This window comes from Pholcus phalangioides, unplaced genomic scaffold (assembly GCF_987345545.1).
Source record: "Pholcus phalangioides strain wild (caught in Gottingen) unplaced genomic scaffold, Ppha-v1.0 ptg000017l_1, whole genome shotgun sequence".
NCBI lineage: Eukaryota > Metazoa > Arthropoda > Arachnida > Araneae > Pholcidae > Pholcus > Pholcus phalangioides.
The window spans coordinates 42,427,057-42,450,253 of NW_028301610.1; the positions used below are offsets into that span (position 1 = coordinate 42,427,057).

General features: G+C 37.6%; 1 protein-coding gene across 2 annotated transcripts in view; it reads right to left on the reverse strand.

The window, feature by feature from the left end:
- LOC149073476 (uncharacterized) overlaps nt 1-22,964 on the reverse strand; it is a 359,737-nt gene extending 336,773 nt beyond the window's left edge. For both annotated transcript variants that reach the window (XM_089246414.1, XM_089246416.1), the window contains exon 1: nt 22,580-22,964. In XM_089246414.1, coding sequence (XP_089102540.1) covers nt 22,580-22,870 — 291 coding nt within the window. In that variant the 5' untranslated portion in view covers nt 22,871-22,964. The remainder of the gene's footprint in view (nt 1-22,579) is intronic.
- Nucleotides 22,965-23,197: the final 233 nt, after the last annotated feature.

A 23,197-nucleotide genomic window follows, 5' to 3' on the forward strand; every position in this document is an offset into this window, starting at 1 on the left:
TAATCTTTCCTTGAATTTGTGATTTTTCCTGAACACGTTTCGGAAAATTCTAGAAAACTAGTTCATGGTAACAAATATTATGGAATGTTGCGAAAATGAAAAAATTATCCAAGTTTTTGTTTAACGGAAAACGTGAAAGTTCTTTTTTTGGCTATATTAACCCTTTTCGCGGCATAGTATAAAATGCCATATCTTTTTTAATGAACTAGTCTTTCTTCCAATTTCCACTAGGTGCAAAGTAATGATATAGAGAAACTTTTCTATTGAGAAATCTACTCTACAAAATATCTGGGCTTGTCAATGCTAAAATAAGAGGCTTTTTAAGAAGAGAGATGCCACTGAGATAATTAAAAATAATATAGTAATATCATTAATAGAGTTATTTGTTACATATGTCTACTGAATTTCAACAAATCAACTCTACTCTTTTCACCTTTTAACGGAAACTTTTTGATTGAGAGGATCATCGAATTAAGCAATATTTTAATTGACTGCGAAAATTTTACTTGATAATGTTAAAACTAGATTTAAGCACTAAAGTGAGAATTGGAACATTATTTTAATGAGTTAAAATGCAAAAACGCACAAATAAATACAGATTGTCCGGGCTAAAGGTATCCAAAAGTAATAGAGCTTGTAAAGAGAGAATCGTCTCTGATTAATTATACATTTTAGTGGTATTAACGTGGGCAACTCCTCAAATTTATTTGTACGTGAATAAAGTTCAATGTTAGCTCCATTAGTGGCACTGTAGATGTATAACGATACTCGATCTCTTGCCAAGTGTTTAGTAGCATTTGAAGTGTTATTAAATCATCTGCTTCTGAAGAGATATGCTAGCATACGGATGTAAGAGGCTCCACGTTACATTGATGCACGATGTTTAACACGCGCGTCACAGATTCAAATTCGGCTAGCCAAAACGTGCGCTGAGTCTTACGTTGTGGCATCTATATGCTGATTAGCAGTCAGCGCGCGATTGCTCTGAAAAGCCTCTCAAAGCAGCGGTCGAAAAGTCGAAAGATTTCTGACTCAGCATCCTGAACAGCGAATAACACCGGCTATATGGGTTTTTTTTTTCCATTTTGACGTGAATGCGTGTAAACATCTGACGATACTGGGTGCATTTTCAAAAAGTTGCGTAACGAAATAATTTAAGCGTTCGTATCTGAGGAAGTATTCAGAATATATCAGTGTTTGTATGCCTGCTTGTAGATCTAGTTAAGACAAATCCAATGATATCACTCTGACTTAATACGTCTTCCGGTCTGGGCACCAGGCTCACGCTTTCGTAACGAAATTGTTTCCCGCTATGTCTCGAGGGGTTCGCAATGCTAACAGAAGCCGATGGTGACGTCTGATAAGTATTTATGGGACAAATCCAATATGGTGCACTTCTGGTTTTAATTCTTCTTCCGGTCTGGGCACAAGGCTCACGGCCCGCTTCCGTAACAAAATTGTTGCACGTTATATCTCGAGAGGTTTGCAACGCAAATACGCAGTCTTGTTATCGTCTGCTAGCTATTCCAAAGACAAATATCATGATTACAATATCTAATGATTTCAAATCTCATTATTTCTGTATCTACCACGCAAAGGTAGGCACAAAGAACGTATTCACGTAAAAATTTGTGGCCGTGCCTATGACACAGAGACATTTTTTTTTCATTTTATCTTTTCGTTAACTACTGAAGAAATAACTCACCCGAAAGGTAATTTATTTCTACAAGCTGTTACGTTTGTATACTTTTAGACCAGACACCCCACCCCGTACTACTCTAGTGTTCATACGAATAGAGAAGAGCAAAAATTTCAAATAAAGACCAAGCATACACCTACAAAATATAAACACCACACATTGCATTCCGTTCGAAATAATAAGACACAGAAAATTGGCAATAGCATCTTATTTTCTGCGAGAATCTTCAATTGAATATCGTCTCGCGAAAATCAGTATCTCTTAATCAAATCAAGACAAAGGTAATCGGGAAAATGTTCGCTCTCTTCGGAAAACTTGCTGGAGAAAAAACAAACTTTTAGGTAAAGGGAGACACTGAGATAAGCCAAAACAAGGAGTAAAATCATCCCGATCGAACGTTAGTGTTTAAGGCTTCAGTATGCTCCGCCATATGCAACAGAAAGCAAAGAAAAAGTTTACGACTCCTGTGGGAAAATCTCTTGCATTCAACTACTTCGATTAGCTCAATGTTCTTGTACCAATAAACTTCCGCAACTTGTGTAGTGAATTCTGAATTGGCCAGAGGTATAAAAATAAATACTTCGAACGAAATTGTTCGAGACCATACGCCAAAGCACCTTTCTCGCTTCCTCGCAGCATCTACGGAGTCGTAATCTGGAAATTCCATGCATCTGAAAATTAATCGTAAAAATGGCTTAATGTGTGAGCATTGTTTCCAATGTGTCGCTCAGTCTTCTCAAAGCTTCATTACGCATATGTCCGGCTTTTTCACAATAAATCAAGCAAAAAATGCACCGTTTTTCATAACTATTCTAAACTAGCAGAAATACTCTTCGTTGCCCGGGAAAAGAGGTGAATACACAAAACAGTTACATTGTTTATCAGTACAGTAGAGTCTCGAACATAGGAGCCCCGAATGTTCGAGTTTCCGGATAATCCGAGGTAATGAAAATTTTTGAAATCCCTTTTTGAGATCCTCTTTCTCCCTCTTTTTTTTCCTTCTCCAAAAACCCAGCTCTTTATTTTTTCCCAGGAATACTATGTAATACGCATGTATTGTACTGTGAATTTCAGTTTGAAAAGGGAGTTCCCCAGCCCTATTGAGTAACCGATGTAATAAAATATTAGACTTCCTTGATTGGACGTAGACCATTTTAACTTTCGAGGGGTCGCTGAGAAAGAGGGGCAAGTTTAAGGCCCTCCTCACACGGAGAAACTAAAGTCCGGCGACTGATAAGAGAAACCGTATCCAGAAGACGAGCACGTATATGGCTATGGAAGCCCTCACACGAGGAAATTGGCGACTAAATATCGAACGCGACTCAGTCACTTGGCGACTGGCATGCTAGTCGCATACCAACTTTTGTTGCAAAACCGCCTAGCATTCCTTCATATTTTCGTCATTCGAATTTGGATGATGGGCGACCCAGCGTTAAATTAAAAATTCGTTTCGGAAATTGAAAAGCATCCATAGTAAATAATTATCAGTTGAAAGGATATTCAAAAAAAAGAGATCACCGAAAAAGCATTAATGAAATTGTGACAGAATTTCAGCTCATACAATTTCTTTATTTAAATTAATATTATTTTGAAATTATGATGAAATTTAAATGGTAAACAACGCCCGTCATTTCAACTTTTTCGAGGGGGGCAAAGAACATATACTCACCATGTAAATATATATATATATGACCCAAATGACGGGCCTGTGGTAAACACAGTGCTGTCTTAACACATGGGCCCACACGGGCACGGCCTCCCGGGGGTTGCAAAAGCAGATGGGGCGTTACGAAAATTAGATCTGGTAAAAATTTCATGAGTAACCAAGTGTTTTTTCCAAGTAGGGCCTCAGAATAAAAGCACACGGCTCGGGGGCTCATGATACTTCTAAGACGGGTGGCCCTGGGTAAGCAACTCTAGGAATTTTAAATATACTGTCTACTTTCACACAATGTACCTAAACAAGTACATGTTCCATAGGGATGTTCCCAGGATGTCGCAATTTCACATTGAGCATTCCCCTTGGTTGGAATGTTTGTAATTTAAATTACGTACACGCACATCTGTGTGTGGGAGTATTCGGGGGAAATCATTCCCTGAAAGATAAACAACAATTCATGCAATTCATGTTTTTTCTCTCTAGTTTTGCCTACAGTTTATTTTTTGCCTCTCGGAACCGTAGCTTTCGCTGTTTCATCTCGTGAAACTACTTAAAATCCTACCTGACAATACTTTGTCTAATAAACCATAAACTAATATAAAAATAAATACAGCATATATACGTACTGAGAGGAATATTTATTGAGTAAAAACAGTCTGTCAATCCCCACTCGTCTCAATCACTCTCATCTTCGCACTCTTTTCACATTCTTCATTTTTTAAAACACATCGTATGATATCTACAGGGGTTGGACAAAATAATGTGAACACCTGTGCAAAAAACAACGCTCGAGGGAACCTGTCCTATACGCCCGCCCTCTAGTGTGGAAGAGTTCCACTTAGTGGGTGATAATGTGCACACATCAGTATAGTCGTAGCAGTGATAGCGTTCGGTGCGATGTATATTGGGGCGTTAAAACTTCGTTATGGCTGACCTCACAGATTTCGAAAGAGGCATGATTGTTGGAGCACGTCTTGCCGAGGCCACAGTAATGAAAACGGCCACCCTTGCTGGTGTCGAGAGAAGTACTGTGTCGATGGTAATGACAGCCTATAGCAAACAGGGAAAGACATCATCTACCAAGCATAACAGTGGCCGAAAGTCGAAGATGGCTGATAGACCCAAAAGGGTTTTGAAGCGGATTGTGGCCAGAAAGCACAAGACAACAGCATCCCAGATAACATCTGAGATGAACACACATCTACAGGAAGGTGTATCGACAAAAACTATCCGCCGTCAACTGCATGCAGGAAACATACACGGCAGAGCGGCTATTCCAAAACCATCGGTGACACCATGCAATGCCTTGAAACGACGAACATGGTGTCACGAACATAAGAATTGGACACAACAACAATGGGAGAATGTCATCTGGTCAGACGAATCGTCGTTCACACTATTCCACACTAACGGGCGTGTTTATGTTTGGAGAACGCCAGCACAAGCCTATGACGTTGATTGTCTCCTTCCTACTGTTAAGCATGGAGGGAGATCAGTGATGCTGTGGCGCGCGATGTCTCATCGTGGTCTCGGCCCACTTGTTGTCCTGGATGGGGGGGTCAATGCAGCGGTTTATGTCAGTATTCTGGCCGACCATCTTCATCCAATGGTGCAATATTTGTTCCCTGATCCTCAACCTGTGTTCCAAGAAGATAATTCGCCCTTTGACACTGCTGGAATTGTCGGAGACTGACTTGATGAACACCATGATGAACTCCAACACCTCGTGTGGCCCGCTCGGTCCCCTTATCTTAATATAATTGAACCTTTGTGGGGTATTTTGCAGGCCAAAATAAGCAGTAGGTTTCCACCTCCAAAGACACGTTCTGAATTAGTGGCCTTTTTGCAGGAGGATTGGCTACGTATCCCCCGTGACTGTAGCGCATGACTTGCATCTGTTCATCCTACGACGGATACAAGCTGTAATTAATGCAAAAGGAGGGCCAACAGCCTATTAATAAAGATTTTGTCTCATTTCACAGGCGTGCATATTATTTTGTCCAACCCCTCTGTATATCTTAAGTAAGAATAAAAACACAGTAAGTATCATTGGTGGCTCGAGCTAACCTGCCACATGTGTCGTCCCTTAAAGGTGATCCTGGTGGGAAACTCACAGGGCTCCAGTCTATAGGACCTCGAGATAAACTTGACTGTTTTCAGAAGAAAGCCACACACCATTGTTCAGCGTGCAAAATGCCCGTGACCGTACGTCCCGCTTTTAAAGCAATTTTTTTTCTGATATTGGTTCAGAATTATTTTATCGTTCTTAATATAATGCCAGATAACTTAATCCTCAAAATAGACTTATTTGGTAAGCCATCATCACTTACAGTTATCCTTTGAAGATGATGTAAAAAACACAACACACACACAACATGAAGTTCATTTCTACTAAGAAATTTATTTCAAAGATATTTTTAATACTCCAAGTGACCGGAGGAGTGAAAAGCCAAATTTTTCCTTTGTCTTCATTTGATCGTTCTGGAAAAAATATTAGGTGAGGGAACCAAAATGTGTGCGTGTGTGTGCGTGCGCGCGCGCGCGCGTGCGTGCACATTTGACCCTTGTGGTAGAATACAGAGGCGGCTCTTGGGCCATGCGACCCATTGCGGCCGCACGAGCCCAGCTCAAGAGGGGTGGGAAATACGAGGTGAATATGTGAAAAAAAAAGTTGCATTGACTTAAAAAAAAATCAAAGAAAATTATTTCTGTCCCCTCCGGAGGAGAGCCAAATCGAAGATAAAAGGATGAAAAAAAAATGTCTACTTTTGTTAGCAATTGTTGGGACAAGTTGGGACAAGGGGAGCCCCCAAGGGTGGGGCTGACAGGGCTCCAGCCCGGGGGTCCGGGACTATCTCATTTATCATCTTATCATTTTTCTTTTTTCACACTATAAATTAACTGTTGAAAAGGCTCCCATGAGAAATCTGGCTTGGGGGCCCGCGAAAGATTCCAGCCTAGGGTCCCTGACGCAGGATGTGGAGGTCCATGAGGCAGGGCCGTATTAACGCATGGGTCCACCCGGGCATGCCCGGGGCCTCGGGAGAAAAGGGGCCTCATAAAAATGAGATCCGATTGAAATTTTCTATAATTTCCAAAGTAGGGCCTCAGAAAAACCACTTGGCCCAGGGGCCCATGATGCTCTTAAGACGTCCCTGAGAGCAGAGTATAAGTCCCACATGGATAGAGATTCTGTCTCGAGCTGCCCTTGATAGATACATTCTTGTTTCTGGTATCAAAGTCCCAGGCCCTGAAGTTTTCTCAACATTGTCGAGGTATTGCTCAAAAGCGTGATGTAATGAGAATTTTTACGGTGTAAAATTTTAAAAAATTTTGGAGTCTAAGGCCGGAATTACACTATAAAAGTTTTCTAAAAGTTCGTTTATAAAACTTGAAAAATGCAACCAATAGGCTTTCACTCGGCACTTCGCTCGAATGCAGCGGATGTGTTGATTGGTTACATTTTTCAAGTTTTATCAAAGTTTTATAGTGCAATACCAGCCTAACTGAAATCTCTAATAACTCTACAATCCCTTGCAACATGAATGACGTTACTGAAATTTCTGGCTCCGGACATTTATAATCCGCAAGAATGACTTTAATATCTGTCACAGTTTTCTTGCTATCCAGTTTTGAAAGCAGTCAGTCGATTGTGAGACACTATTTTATTGTACGCGACAAATCACTGAAGATGACGAAAACCTCTATTTTCATGCTTACAAGATAACGTTAAGAATTGCGAAACACGAAGTGAAAGAATCACCTTATGTTTCTTCATTCGTTATTGGACTCTTGAATGACTTAATCCAAACTTTTGATCGGTACCAACAAAATTAGTGCCTTAATTATGATTACAGTTTGAGACTTGCAAGCGTGAAAACTGTAGTTACGTCATTTTCAAAACACAAGTTTTCCTCGTGTCAATTAGATTTTCTGGGAGTGTGAGAAGCCTGTTGGCAATCTGTAATTAATCCTTTATCTACCAATTTACTCGATCTTGACAACAGCTAGATTTCGTTGTTTGTTCTAACTAATTTCCAACTCGGATTCCCGTCTTGAATTGTGCCGAGACAACACTTTGTACAGTTCAATTTCGTGGCGCAAATCCTTTAGGCTCAGATAATTCGTGCAGCGGCTGTGTAGTTTTCTCTGCACTGTATGTCTTGTTAATTCTGCAAACTATAAACTATAAGCTTATATGTTTGGTTCAGGTTATATGCAGGGTGTTTCACGAAGAGAGTCCGAAAGAAATGAAAAATTCTGCGGTTGATTCTGAAACTAAAGTACGTAAAATGATCAACAAAAAGAGGATAATTTAGTTCCGATAGTTTTCACTCTTGTAACAATTAGACGAAATATAAAATTATAATTTTTATGTGGCCTAGCTCAAATCATTTCAGTAAATGAAATTTACGCATTTCTTTATTGTACCGAAAGAAATTTATTCCGTAACAATGGGTTAAAAAATCTTTGAGGTGAAATTTCTGATTTTAGCAACTTTTTGAGCGGAAAAATGACCAATTCTGAAGAGACGAATCAGGATATGGCCGTAAAAAGTTAAACAAATTAAGAATTTCAGTCATCGATAGCTCGGTGAATTTTTCTTCAGTATTACGGAATGAATTTCTTTTTGAGAAAAAAAATGACAAATTTTATATCAATTATACATATTATACATGTATATAACTATTTTGGAATTGGGGGCGTATAAAAATTCTAATTCCTTATTTCCCTTCGAATTTCAATACGGGAGTAAAACTATCATAGATCAATCCTTTCTTTTGCATTGATTATATTTTTTTACCTTTTACAATATATTCATAATTAGTAATAGAATTTTTTTAAATTCCTTCGTGAAACATCCAACATCTTATATAAGTTATATAAAACTCTTAGATTACAACAAGAAGTTAATGTTAGCCTCTTGGCATTGGAGTGGTTAACGCATGAATCTCCTCTCCATAGGTTAGGGATGTATTTTGTGGTGTTCTCAAACTTTTTCAACCCACGGCTGCCTTGGCATTGTCGTTGTTAATCCGTTCATCGCTAACCAGAATAGTCTAGAAAGTAATCACTCTTCAGAGCACTGAACGGGCACACACCAGTGCATCATCTCCTCGTGACGTCACTTTCCTGACACAGGGGTACAACAGAAAACGGCGACTTGACCGCAGCAAAAAATTGCTACCGCAGGGGGTCACCCATCGAGGGGTTAGCGCGCAAACCTCTCGATGAGTATAAAAACAAGCCTGCCGTTCAGAATCGGCAATAAATTGTAGGTCCCGGTCTAATTAGCCGTCGTGTGCAGAAAATGACCGTGGTGCGACAAAAATGATCAATGATCAATGATCCTCGTGACGCCCCTGAGAGAGGTTGGCGATGCCCTTTAGAGCCGCGATTCGCACTTTGAGAACTAATGAATTAGTGTATTCAGGTAAAGTATAAATTTAGGGGTTTCCACCTCCTCATTCTCAGAAAGGATGGACAGAAGTCAAGACCGGTTCGTATGAGAATTAAAGGGGTTTTTTTTTCGTCCTTAGATAACACCTCAAAAAAACTTTCAAGAACTGGATTCTCGTTAAGGACGAGAAAGTGGTACCCTCCTAGATCCCCACTGCTTTTTCTAACATTAACCATCTGATACGTACTCTCTAGTGATTTGATAGTATCAGTTTCACTCGAATTAACTACCTGGACATGTTCCATTGGTGATGATCACCATTTATTGAGTTCCTGGAACTTTCCCAATCACATTCTCAAAATAAAATCGGACTTACTTCAATCTATTTCTCTTGTTGCGCTCCATTTTCTTTTCGTCCTCTCGCATAAAATGCAATTGAACATACTCTTTTCTTGGCTATTATCCTTTTTCTTCCTACATGACTTGGCCCATATCTTATTTCTTTCTACAATGTTGAACGGTCTCTTAGAAGTATTATAATTAATATTGCGTTTTTTAACTAGTTTTCCAGTGAAAGCACTTACGGTTTCACTCCGTAAGGTACTAATCTTGGTTTCTTTTATTTATTATTATTATTATCTGGAAGCCGACAAATGAACCTCATTTAAAATAGGGGAAAGCCTTATTTTCTCGCTCTAACCATAGAAAGAATATTCTTTGTTAAAGAAACGTTCTGGAGGGTTCGTGTAATTACAAACCTGCGTGAGATCTGTGCCGGCCTCAAAAGTAAAAATGGCCGAGGTTTCAGGACGGAAAAGAAGATGGAAAGAAACGGTTCTTCTCACGAATTTCTCCTAAAACTCAGTTACTTGGTAAAAGAAGATGGTGTCGGGAAAAGATTCCCTTGTAAGTACTGTGACTACAGTACTTGAATTCCCCTTGAGAATGTGCAGTCGATCAACGTCTTTTAGTCACGGTTGTTTTTATTGTTTTTTTCACCGGTGAATAATATGAGATTAGTGAAGTCGTGCAAACTAACTCTGAGCTTTTTCGTTTGAAAATTAGAAACCTGGTTCTTTATTTAATGTTGAAACATGGATACAGCTATCGCTCTTGATATCCTTCATGTTTTAAAGAATCGTCTTTTCCAGGAAATATGTAGGAGACCTGCTTAATGAGTCAGCTCTTATGTAGCGACTTGCTTTCTGGTTCCCTTTACGAGCTTTTAGAGACTTTCTTATAATTAAAGACATTAATTTTCTCAAGAACATTAATTCTAAAAATATGTGTATCGTATCTATCGTACGATACTTGCTTTCTAAACTCTTGGAAGTTCAAAATGTTTCTCGCTAAATTTTATTTATAACTATGATGCCACTAGAACGACATAGGTCACCGCACACAATTTCCTATACTGTATCATTTTCTATATAATTTAATCATGAAATTTCAATTTACATTCAGTTATGAATACATTCACATTGAACTGCCATAAACAACCTCATGCAAAGGGAAAGATGGCATTTTCTCAGCCGAAAAACACATCAAAGAAAGAGACTTCCTGAACAAAAAAATTTAATGCTGAGATGACCTTTAGGTAAAAAAGTTTGTCTCCACCGGGAATCGAACTCTGGTCTTTTTAAAATGCACGCAAGCACACTAATCAATATACCACAGAGACGCAACAGTTTTTTTCCTTACAGTAGTGAGATATGCTGAGTAGAGACATGTAACTCACTTATCGCATGTAAATTTTATTGTACGCTGCCTCCTATGTACTCATTATTTACATCTGCTAGAGCATATATGCAGTATAAAGTGATGAACATCTGAAGTGTAGTTATTCAATCAATGTTAGGTATACATTCATCAGAGTTTGAAAGCGTGGACTGATCATTCAAGTCGCCAAATCTTGAAACTGTAGAGCACATTTGGGATGAAGTGGAGCAAGAGTACAACATAGAAATTCTACATCTCTGAATACAATAGAACTGTAGACTATATTCGCTTTAACAGGGTGCTGATGCCAATTATCTACAGAGTATTCCACAAACTCCATGCTTGACGTATTATCTCAGTTCCGCACACGGGCAGGAAAACTACCAAATGTGCAGGACCTGAAATAGTTATACTAGAACAGTGTTTCTCAACCACCGGGCCTTGACATCAGTCAAACCGAGACGTGAATGATTCATTTTGTTTCATTCCCCCCCCCCTTTATTTCTCATTTGTCGTGTATATGACCACACCTTCCACTCACAATAAAACAAAATGTTGAGGGAAGCACTGTATTAGAACACACAACTAGATTGGACTTTGAAAAGCCCCTCGGAAAGAGAAACTATTTTGTTTTGGGAAGAGAAACAGCAGAATTTTCTCTCTGTGAAGTTGCTGATACGCGTCTGGCATTAATCAGTTTAGTCGCCTAATCATCAATGTCCTCAATTTCATTCCGCCACGACACTACAAGCCAATTTTACAGGATGCCAAAATAGCGCTGAACACACCTAACGGGAAAGATTTGATAAGCTGTCGCTAAACTGGTGTTCTCAGGACTACGTTACCATAAAAACAGAATACTGTCTTCTGATGTCACGTGATGGGACGTATCCAAGTCGATTCTTGTTCTTAAAAGACTATATAGACTACACAATATGCTCATATTCTGTTTTTTGTTGTTTTTTTTTTCGTTTTTGCACTTCAGTATGTGTACAAATGAAGATTTGAATTTTCTTCATATTTTTGCAGTGATTTAAGACTGCTCTAATGAATATTCTAGTTTTTTTATTTCTCTGAAAATAAGATAGCGATAAAAGAGATTAAATATAACCAAGGCCACGTTTACATTATAAAAGTTTTATGAAAGTTCTTTTATAGAATGTGAAAATGCAACCAATAAGCTTATCGGTTACATTCGATCAAATACAACCGATCAATTTATTGGTTGCATTCTTCAAAATTTATAAAATAATTTTTATAAAACTTTTGTAGTTTAATAGTGGGTTAAGAATACCGAAGCCATGTTGGATGGTATTTCTCTCATTGGCATACTAGCATGTTAAACAATTCCTGAAGTTTTTGAAGAACTGCTATGTGTGAGAAAGTTACATCATTCCCCCACTGAGTATAAGCAAAGAGCACCATATGACTAACCTGCTAACCTGCTATAACTTTTCAAGTAACTAAGTCAGCGTATGGTGAGAGAGCAGTGAGAAGAATTAGAATTTATGAGTGAGTATAGTGACTGAAAAACAGTTGTCAAGGAATCGAAAATGATACAAGGTCAAGACATGACACGTCTAATCATATTCATGTGCTCATCCATTTTTCCTTATGTCTAGTTTTTCTGAACAATCTATTGACACAACTAATACATGCATAGTTTTTCTGTCAAGATGACAGAATGAATTAATTGGAATACCAGCACTTTCGGCTATCTTTTTCTCAGAGATTTTCAGAGGTCATTTTTCGCAATTTTATTGACAATATCGAAAGTTTCATTGGTCACGGATGTTGAAGGCCATTCTGACCTCTTAATCATATTCAATATTCTGTCGGCCGTTACTGAATCGTCGATGTCTTTCATAAACTCCAGTTCAAACCTATTGCTCTCACAGCAATTTGATCCGAACGAACCCGGAAACCGGTCCGTGCAAGTTAGTCACATGCACAACAGCATCTATATAACAGGGCGGGCGATATGCCATTTTAATCTTAAGATGGCTCTTCATCTTCCATCTTAAAGTGGCGTAACCAGTTTTTTTTTGTCTCTGAGCGACGTCTAATCGTACAAAAAAAGCAGAATAAGGGAATAGCAATTGGCTATGGCGATTCTGACGTCACAATACGCATAAAGATGGCAAATAAGATACCACAGGCGTCAAGAAGCCCTAGACACATGTATGGAGGTAAATGATGTAACTTACATTTGTGGGAATCAAACCAGTACGTTCAGAAGCTTATTGAATAAGTTTCGATAACATCATATAGCTATAATAGTTTCTTACTGTCTTTTTGAAATTTATGTCGAATTTTCAACACTTATTTTTGATCAAAAAGCTTTTTTTTTATAAGGCAAGAACTAGGTCAATGTGTTTTGGGAACCATTTATCAAAAACATTGTATTTTTCATGAGATACTAAAAAAATGGAAGTTGCAGGAATAGCTTTGTTTTTAACCAGTTTGTTCAGTGAAAAAAGTACCGAATGTGTGTGTGGGAAGCTTTACTAAAAACAAAAATGTTTATTTGAAGTCGACTGAAGTGTTTCCATAGAATCAACAAAAATTGTTTCCAGTTTTTGTTTCCTTCATCTTTTCCGCTTACATTCCGAAGTCAAAAAGAAATCTAATGGATTTGCTTGAGATGAAAACGCGGTTCCGTTTAAGCGGATCAAGGAGGTCCCTCCTGTTTCAGGTTTCATCTTCCATTTCTAATGCATGACCATTTCCAATAGCCCTCATTCATTCTTACCTAATACATATAGATATGGATAGATGTATATCCTCACTGCCGAATTGTTTATGGTGACGTTTTGTCGTTGTTATCGGATATGCAATCTCTTATAATCTCTATTATATATCTGTGGTGCTATCGCGGAAACAAGATCGTGGAACCTGCTCTTTTTCCTTATATTACGAGAAAAACATCGAATAAACGAACATAGTACATAATGTTATACTTCTTTTGGGTCATGTTTACTTATATGCGTATATATAAATAGACCATCCATAATGAATGATGAATATATGGTTTCTTGGTTCTTTCATCTCTTTCTACCTAGAAGCATAATTCAACATCATTTGGTATTGGAGTTGTGGAAAACCGTGGTACTTTCTGTCGAAATGTATATCGATCAGTGTATGAAACAAGAGCCACCCTTAGGCAATTGTCTATCCAGATAGCCATGTCTCTCCCTATTCCCTCCCTCCGACCTGGGAAAATAATATAAAAAACAATGGTACTGTCCCGTAAAATACGGGCCGTATTGTTTTACACCTTCCATACATCGCCTTGGATCTGTGATTACACTTAGGACGTGTACAACAAGTGGGGCTGTACCGGGCTTTGAATTTACGGTAATGTTAATGAAAGAAGTTTTAATTAAGTTTTTTTTGTGATAATAATAAATTAATTTGGTCGCAATTCAACTGCGAAAATGTTTGTGATTATCCTAAATGATGTAACGAATTGAAAAAATTGTTCGTCTCGAGATGGTAGCCTCGGGTTTGCGAAAAAGTGCCTGAAAATGGCATTTTTGATTTTGTTAATTTAAATTGATTTATTAAAAATAACTGGAACAATTCTGGGAATATTACTGATTAAACCGACAGCACGCGTGTTAAAATTTGGACTCGAAGACGCGCATGGTGTCTAACAGACTCTAATGTTCATTTCAGTCATGTTAATAAAATACACACAGGTTATGAGTTTTTTTTTCTTTTCTTTCTACAATTCAAAAAGCACCTACTTTCAAACTTATCCGGAGTTTTCTTCATTAAAATTTCGTTCTGCTCTCTCTTCAGCTGCTCTGTCACATTGTAAACTGCGAGTCAGTTGCATGGTCGCTGAAAAATACTTTATCACTTACTTTGCCGTTGCCTTCGAGTATTTTTCGTCCATGCCATTTCTGGCAGCTAAAATGGCCTGTCACCGCACCATTTCGTCTTCGTAGAGAAAAGTAATTGGTTCTGAGCTAACTTTTTACGACATATTCTGAAAATCACGCGAAAACGTGCTCTAGGTTGCTGGACACCAAATTGTTTCCCCCTCACCAAAAAACAAATTTATGCCCGAAATGACACATTCTTCCAGTTGCACTATGAAAGCACCCGAGTGGCGTAGTGGTAAGATACTCGTCCACCGCCATGAAGATTGCCGTCAGGTCCCAGGTTCGAATCGGAGGAAGAATAGAGATAAGATTTTCCCTAATGAGCTTGAGGTGACCAGCCATAGATGGCGCTTTCATTTCCAACCCAATTCGTTAATGGCAAAAAATTTTAATATAGCGATATGGCCGGAGTTGGTGTTTGGTGAAATAAGTAGTTGCACTATGAAAATTACAATCTTAAACTCAGCGACTCTATATAGGAATGAAGTAGCTCACTTAAGTCGGTTGAGAGGACGAGTCCACGTCAGAGAAAATGGGGCTGTTGGGTGATCCGTACGGGGTTGGTAAGGTTTCGTCGGGATGTGTGTTTCAGAACAAACCAGAAATTAGAATGAAATACAGAGGAAGCTGCTACAATATACAGAGACTTTGTCGGTACTTTTGGTCTTAGGTTTCCTGTGTGTTTGACCAAGTGGCCTTCAAATAAATGCTGATTAAAAACAAAATCCATGGGTTATAGGAAATATACTCAGAAAATAAGGATGTAGTGACCCAGGATATGTACCAACTTCTCGTCTTAAACGAAAATGTGTACTTGAGCCCTATTTCAGTCCTTATATTAAACAATTAAAAAATTTAATTATGCAATTCAAGTTGCCTTACGAACCGATCTCATTTTCGAACAAACTCTCTAAGGATTACAAAGTACACTTTCTGTTCCCAACAAGATATCACCGGCTTGACGTGCCAAAGACAATTTTAAAGTTCCATGTGTTTGAAATTGATCTTAGTCCTCGTAAGAATATTTACTGACACAGACAGACACTGCTTTTCCACTTGTAGAAGAGATATACCACCAAGACGACCACACAATCGTTCTAGCAATAAAATGTCTCTTCGGGGCGATTAGTGCAACAAGTTCTCAGTGGGAAAGATGAAAGTAAAATCTGTTGGAATCTGTTTTAAACTGTGAGATGATCCTTGACCAAATAACGCTTAGTGCAGGGCTGGACAAATTTCCAAAAAATCTATTCGCCAGACCAATTTTTTAGGCGTTAAAACAATTTTTACCCGAAGAAAAAGGTCCACTACTACTAAAGGTTGGTCTACTTTGGCTGTAACTGGCAACTTTGCATTTAACAATTCTTTTAGCTGTAATTGACAATTTTACTTACCTTTGACAAATTTTTTGGCCGTAATTGATAACTTTAACTGTCTTTGACTATTATATTATATTGTATATTTTACTGCGTGCTGTAATTGGCAACATTGCTGGCCTTTGACAATTTTTTGCGATAATTAGCAAATTTACATGCATTTAACAATTAACTGGCGATATGCCGTATTTTTATGAAGGAAATATGGTCAGCCTAGGAATTTATCGTGTTGTGTCAATTGATACCGAACACCTTTCGCGGAATGGATGGAATCCCCTGGAAGGACGCATGTAGCCCGCGAGCCGGAGGTTGCGCGCCCCAGGTTTAAAGCATTCCACTAAACAGACGCAAAGACATTCAGTTTCAGCCAAACTTGTGGAGACGACGGACAGAAATAAAATCAATCAAATCTCGTTAGTGGACACTCAAATCACAGGCCACATTGTCCCCAGCGTCAATTATTTAGTGTCATGAATACCAATTACCGTATGTCCGAAGATTCAACGTTATTCCTCGCAGTTTCCCAATTTACACACGCGTAAGAGATCTCATATCTTTTGACATAATGAAAAAAACCTATGCTCTAGTAAAAAATACCAATTAACCATTGATTTATTTCAAATATTTTACACATATTTTTGATTATATATGCTATCATATGTAGGTACAAAGTTTCACATATCTCTAATACTTCATTTTTTATAAATTTTCAAAATAATGCATTAAAAGCAGCTTGCACGCATGATAAAATAGCATTACAGCAATGTAATTGAATAAAAATTGATTCACAAAAAATATATATCAAGGGAACTGTTCAATCCATGAAATGAAGTAAAAGATTGAGATTTCATTGATTCAATCTTATTTAAAATTAAATTTCGAATTTTAAATTTTAAAAATCAAAAAAAATTTAAATTTTAAATTTTGAAATTAAAAAAATTTAAATTTTGAATCGTGAAATTAAAAAAATTATATTTAAATTTGATTTTAAATAAAATTGAGTCAATGAAATCTCAATCTTTTGCTTCATTTCACGAACTGAATAGTATCCTTTATTTTGAATCAATTTTTATTCAACTGCATTGATATCATGCTATTTTATCATGCACGCAAGCTGTTTTTAATCTTCTTTTTTTTTACAAATTTGCAAAAAAATTAAGTATTGAATATATATAAAAATACTGACATAAGACCGTACATATAATCAAAAATATGGGTAAAAAATTTGAAAAAAAATCACTGGTTTTGTAATATTTTAATGATATTTCTACTAGAACAGTTTCTACACTGCTCAAAACAATTAGGGGAGCACATGGTTTTAACAAAATTGCGCAAAGATGTATACCGATAAGTAACATAAAATGAATCATCCATAATTTAAAGCCTAGCAGGAAACGGAAGAAGAAAACTTCATATGCAAATCAAATTTCATGACGTCAAAAACCAGAAAAAGGAGATAAGGGCACAAATCGGGATGTTGCAGAAACGTCTGTTTTACTGCCGTAACTGTGAAATTCGATTGCGCAGTATTTTTTTTGAGACAAGGTGACTTGAGGATGTCTCAACAACGTGATTTACCGGAATCCATGGCATGGCGTGTTATAGGCAGACTGGAATCCGGGCAAACACAACGTAGTGTCGCGGACGCTGTTGGAGTGGCCAGAAGTGTTGTTGCAAGGCTGTGGAATCGATTCCAAGAAACAGGAAATGTTAGACGTCGACCAAGGCAAGGTCGGCCACGCGCCACTACAGCAACTGATGACCGGTATATACGGTTAACAGCCCGTCGAAACAGAACAGAGAATGCTACGCAGCTGCAAAGACGGTTGCTCTTGGCAACAGGACGAAGGGTGTCCAGCCAAACAGTACGTAATCGGCTTCATGAGGGAGGGCTCTATGCACGTACGCCAATGGTCTGCATTCCGTTGACCCCACGCCACCGTGCGGTCCAAAGAAGATGGGCTGCTGAACATCGAGATTGGGAGCAACATGATTGGAGCCAAGTGCTGTTTACAGACGAGTCCCGATTCAGTCTGGAGTGTGACACCCGACGTGTTCTGGTATGGAGGGACAGGGGCACTCGAAATAACCCCGCATTCGTTCGTGAAAGGTCACAATACAGACGAGCTGGTTGGATGGTATGGGGTGGAATCAGCATAGGCGGACGTACGGACCTGCATATCATTCGGAATGGCACTTTGACGGCCCGAAGGTATGCAGACGAGATACTGCGACCTCATGTCATCCCTTACTCTGGAGCCATTGGAGATTCCTTTGTTTTCCAGGATGATAATGCCCGACCGCATAGAGCTCGTCTGGTGGAGAACATGCTTGAAGCTGAAACAATACAGCGTATGGAATGGCCAGCGTACTCTCCTGACCTGAATCCAATCGAGCATGTATGCTCGGACGACGCATTGCTCCGCGACCAAGGCCGCCTGTTACTGTCCGAGACTTGCAGATTGCACTTCTTGAGGAGTGGAACAGTATTCCCCAAAGTCTGATCGATAACCTCATCGCATCCATGGCAAACAAGTGTGCAGCAGTCTTAGCTGTTCGAGGAGACCACACGCCCTATTAAAACTCATGCATCATGTCTAAACAGTACTTTTTTTATCGTTTACATGTAACCAAATTGTTGCCCTAAATCATCTTTTCATGTTTTTTCCATATTTTCAAAGAATTAAAGCTTAATTCTAAATTTTTTTACGTCTTTTTTCTGTATTGCGCATTGATACGCGTGTACTATCCATTGCATGCCAATACGTGGCTGTCTCGCACGGTTTTCTTCACTTTTTTGCTTGCTCCCCTAATTGTTTTGAGCAGTGTATTTCCACTATGTTAAAAGGTATTTGACTCCTCTCAATAGGAATGAGTACAAATCAATTTATCAACATTTTTTTGTTTTGTTTCTTGATATACCCAAGAACCGTTCAAACATTCTTCCAATGACCGTTCAAAAATTACTTACTAAAAAAAAAAAACAATAAAAAAATGGAAGTATTTTCGGTGAGGTTATTTATTTGTGCCCGCCATCTTTCAAACCCTCCTCTCTGATATGAACATTCCTTTGATTCTTTCCATTCCAAGAAGAACTTTGAGTTATTGCTTCAAGAAAGTTCATTCGAAATTTTATCATTACAGCTACATACATTCCTTCTTATGATTATTTTCATTTTTAGGTATTCAGCTAGGGATGAAAATACATATATATATATATATATATATACAGTTGAAGTATTACGAGTTGTGATTTAAGGATCGGTTCTTAATAAACGTCGAATGCAAAATTCGCAAATAAATAGAGAGTTTGATAATATAAGAAAAAAAAATCCCATTTCATTGGGTTGTGTTATGAGTTTTAGTTTTGTGCTGATGTAATATATGGAAGTTCTTCATCAAAGGACATGATGTATATTCTCATTCCAACAGCTGCTGAATCAACGAAATCCGTAAAAAAGAAAAAAGTGGTAAGTAACAATGTATGCTTTTCCGAAAATGAGCCGAACTCACGCAGATGTAATTTTTCACGATAACAATAATAACGTTTTCTTTACTCCAAAAATTCTGCTCATAAACCAAAAATTATTTTTTCCCTAAAAATTGGGATCTCCTCTACGGAAAATGCTGCAAAAATGCTCCTCTAACGATCTATTATTATCTAGGAAGAATAAATTGGTGATTGACTGTATGTGTGTGTATATATATATATATATATGCTTCGAAGGGATTTTTCAATCTACGGGGGTTTCCTTTTATTGGTCGATTACACTGGAACCTATTGTTAAGAAACGTAAGTACTAGAGAGAGAAAAATATAAAGAGTATATACGAAAACCATTGTATCGGAAAAGAGGCAACAAACAATTATTTGAGTCGCAGCATTAATACCACTCGGAAGTTTATAACATTGTCCCTTTGTTTTTGACACGTTATGATCTGAGTTATATCCCTCTTTATCGCGTTATTATAATGATTGAGTCTTTTTGTGTGTGTGTGTGTGTGTGTGTTATCAATACGCTATTTGATCGTCGTGTAGCCATTAATGGAAGCATTGTGGTCTTGAAATATTTCATTATCCGTACGTTTCAATCACTATCAGTAGCGGTATATGGTCCTCCATGAGCGAAAATGGGGCATGAGATGATTCTATCTTTTTATTGTTACAGCTGTCATAAGAATTGCTTGAGTAACTACGCTTCAAATCTTTCTTGTTCTGTGTCTTTCGATGTACAGTAGCCTCTCGATAATATGGCCGTGCGCTAATCCGGCCCATCCAGTAATCCGACGGGGTTTTTTTTTTTCAAGCCGCAGTAGAGGAAAACATGTCACTGCATGTCTGTGTGTGCAGAAGTTTACACAGTGAACATCGCTTAATGTGATCACATCGGGACTTAAGGTATCTGATAACAATAACCGAATGATAACTATATCTAAAAGACATCCAAAGCAAATATGATTACCATACCTCCAGTTTAATCGAACGGGACTCTTCGGTTTTTCTTACCCTCACAACTGGTTGCAAAATGTTGAATCTTGCCGTTTTCTTTTTCCATATTGTTCTAAAACAGGATATTTGTACTTTTAAGCTAAAATCCTGCTTTTATTATTATTATTCAGCCATTATGAGGAGTCTGAATGAAATCGAATTTGGGGATTATTAATTGATTTTACAAATTATGATATTTTTTAATGTACGGTAGATAGATAACCATTCCATAGATAACCTAAGACAGTTTTTCGGCGGCCAAGTAATTGTGAATTTTGTCAACTGAAATAAACTGACCAATAACTGGAGGAAAGGGCTTTTGTGTATGTTTTTACATTACATTTGTCTCCACTATAGGTGAGCCACTGCAAAAGTAACTTCATTTGTTCATGGATTATACAGCTACTACTGCGGTCCGTTCCGTACTTTGCATAACAATACCCGAATGATGATAATATCCGTGATTCTGATAAGCGGCATCTCTGTATTATTCAATTGGGGCTTTTCAACTAACTTCAAGTAATCCGGCGATTTCGATAATCCGACACACCTTGGTCTGATATGCACCAGATTAGCGAGTCTACTGTACTATGTAATTTGTTTCTAGTGCCGAGGTGAAAACACATTAACTTAGTGAAACGACAGGGTGACAAAAAACTTATCTGTGCCAAGACTGCAAGTCCCCCGAGAGCTCTCCGTTTCTATATAAAACACAACAAAATGAAATAAATTCCTAAGAGACATTCAGAAGTCGTATCTAGTTGTTGAAATATTCTCACAAGAACTGAGCCAGTTTCAAACTTACCAAATCTGGAAACATCCTTTGATCATATTTACTTGATCTACTACTCTCGAAATGAATTAAATGAATAATCGTTTATATTTACTCATGTGTAAAAAATTGGTAGACACGAAAATAATTATAAATAGAAATTAATTACGAGAATGTGGTTGCTTAGTAAAAAAATTCCACTTAAACACTGAAAATTGTGCGTATCTGGTGCTAAACTGGACAAGTATAAATCTAACCATCAGTTTTTCGATGCAAAAAATTACATCAAATGAAAATTGCTTGCCCTGTACGGCACTGAACATAATGTACGTAGTTTGGACGATGAAAGCGCCAACGCAAAAATTTATTTACCATTCATTGTTCAATAAAAAAGAAATTATCACACAAGAATTACTTAGCAAATGCGAATAATCAATGTAATTGTATGATGTTTCAAAAAATGCATGTAGAGTATCATGTAATGGTATTTACGTATATCAGAAGCATTAACTAGCCACTCAACTGCTAGGTGGATAAATTTATTTTCTGATTATTTTCATCTGATACCTATTGCAAAACATCCGTAGTTTAAATAACAATCTAAGTGCAACAAGTATGTTAATTAAAAATTTATCATAACGTATAAAATTCATAAAACTTCATTAAACGAAGCTGCTTTGTAGTCATTCCTCAACTGATAGAATAAATCAAAGCTATTCTATTCAATTGCAGATCGCATTAACCAAGTATTGCAAATGCCCAAGCATTTGGAGTCCACGGTCCTCAACAAGAGAACCCTTTAATGAACTTCAGAACTGTCATAAAAGCTTTTGTGAACATTGATGCGAAAACGAGATGGAATAAACGAAACCAGAACCGCACACAGACATTTAACTACACTACGCAAACATATTCAAAATTCTTTCCACAAAAATTTTAAAACATGGAAAATAAGTTTGGAATTGATAAATTTATACCCGGACACAGTAAGAGAATTTTCTCGAATAGTTCTGCGCTCCCTCCTTTTCTAATTAACTCAAATCCAACATCTGTGCATTTCCTCAGTAAACCCCAAGCATTTGTTAAAATCCGTTCAAAGAAATCGCTTTAAAATTTTCCGTTAAATTCCGAAAATAAACTGGATGTGCGTAAATATATTTAAATCAATCAGAGATGCAATGAAGTTGCAACATTTTTAAAGAATAACCGGCAACATTTGAAAGAGTTTAGCGCAACGGTAGAACTTGAAAATCAGTGTGGTTTATCCACGTTTACGGAAACATTAATTGATAAGATTAAAAGCAAATCCCGTTTTCATGTTCAGTTATCAAAAATAATTTAATAATATTCTTAAAAGTCAATTTAAAAAAATTGAAATAGTCATGAATTACCGAGAGCTATTGAAATATTCTTGAACATATCTGCCTGTAAAATTATGATAGACTTGATATGTGTTGCTTTGAAGCAACGAATAAATTTTTTTTCGAAGAAATTAATAATCACGACAATAGATGAAACATCAAGAAAACTTCATGCGACAAAAATAAGAAACATGCATTATGGAAGTAACTTACATTATCGCCATCCACGAACACGTCATAACTTTTTGACATGAGTTGCCACTGCATAAAGTTCTGATCCGTGTTGTGCAGCTCACATGGGGGAAGATCTTCTTCGTCATCCTCATCCATGTCAACCTCCTCATCTTCTGGATAAGGTTTAGACTGGCCTCCTTCATCCATATAGGGCACAACCTCGTTATCTTGCTGTTCAGATACAAGACCTATGAACTGAACATCTTTAAAGTTGTCCTCATGGGACGTCCCAACCATCAGTAACAGTAACATTATGAAAATCGCCTTCATTTTGGCTTTACCGGACAAAAATTTCTGATATTCTGATATATTTAACTATCCTATTTTATATCTACGATTATAAGACGTAATTTTGATCGGTAACAATTTATTTTATACTCGGGAAAAACTTTATTTTCAGGTAATTTAATCTTCAGTTAGCCGTCTCGTGTGTAGATCGGTACCTATCCGACTTCTCCTCACTAAGTTCAGTCTAAGAAAGTTCTGACGTAAGGAAAAAGTTCTCAACAAGAAACAAACAGCAAAAAGTTTGTCGGTCGCACAGGTGAAAGAAAGGAGAGAAAAGTTCTTGTCTTGGTTGTTGGGAAAGCCAAATTA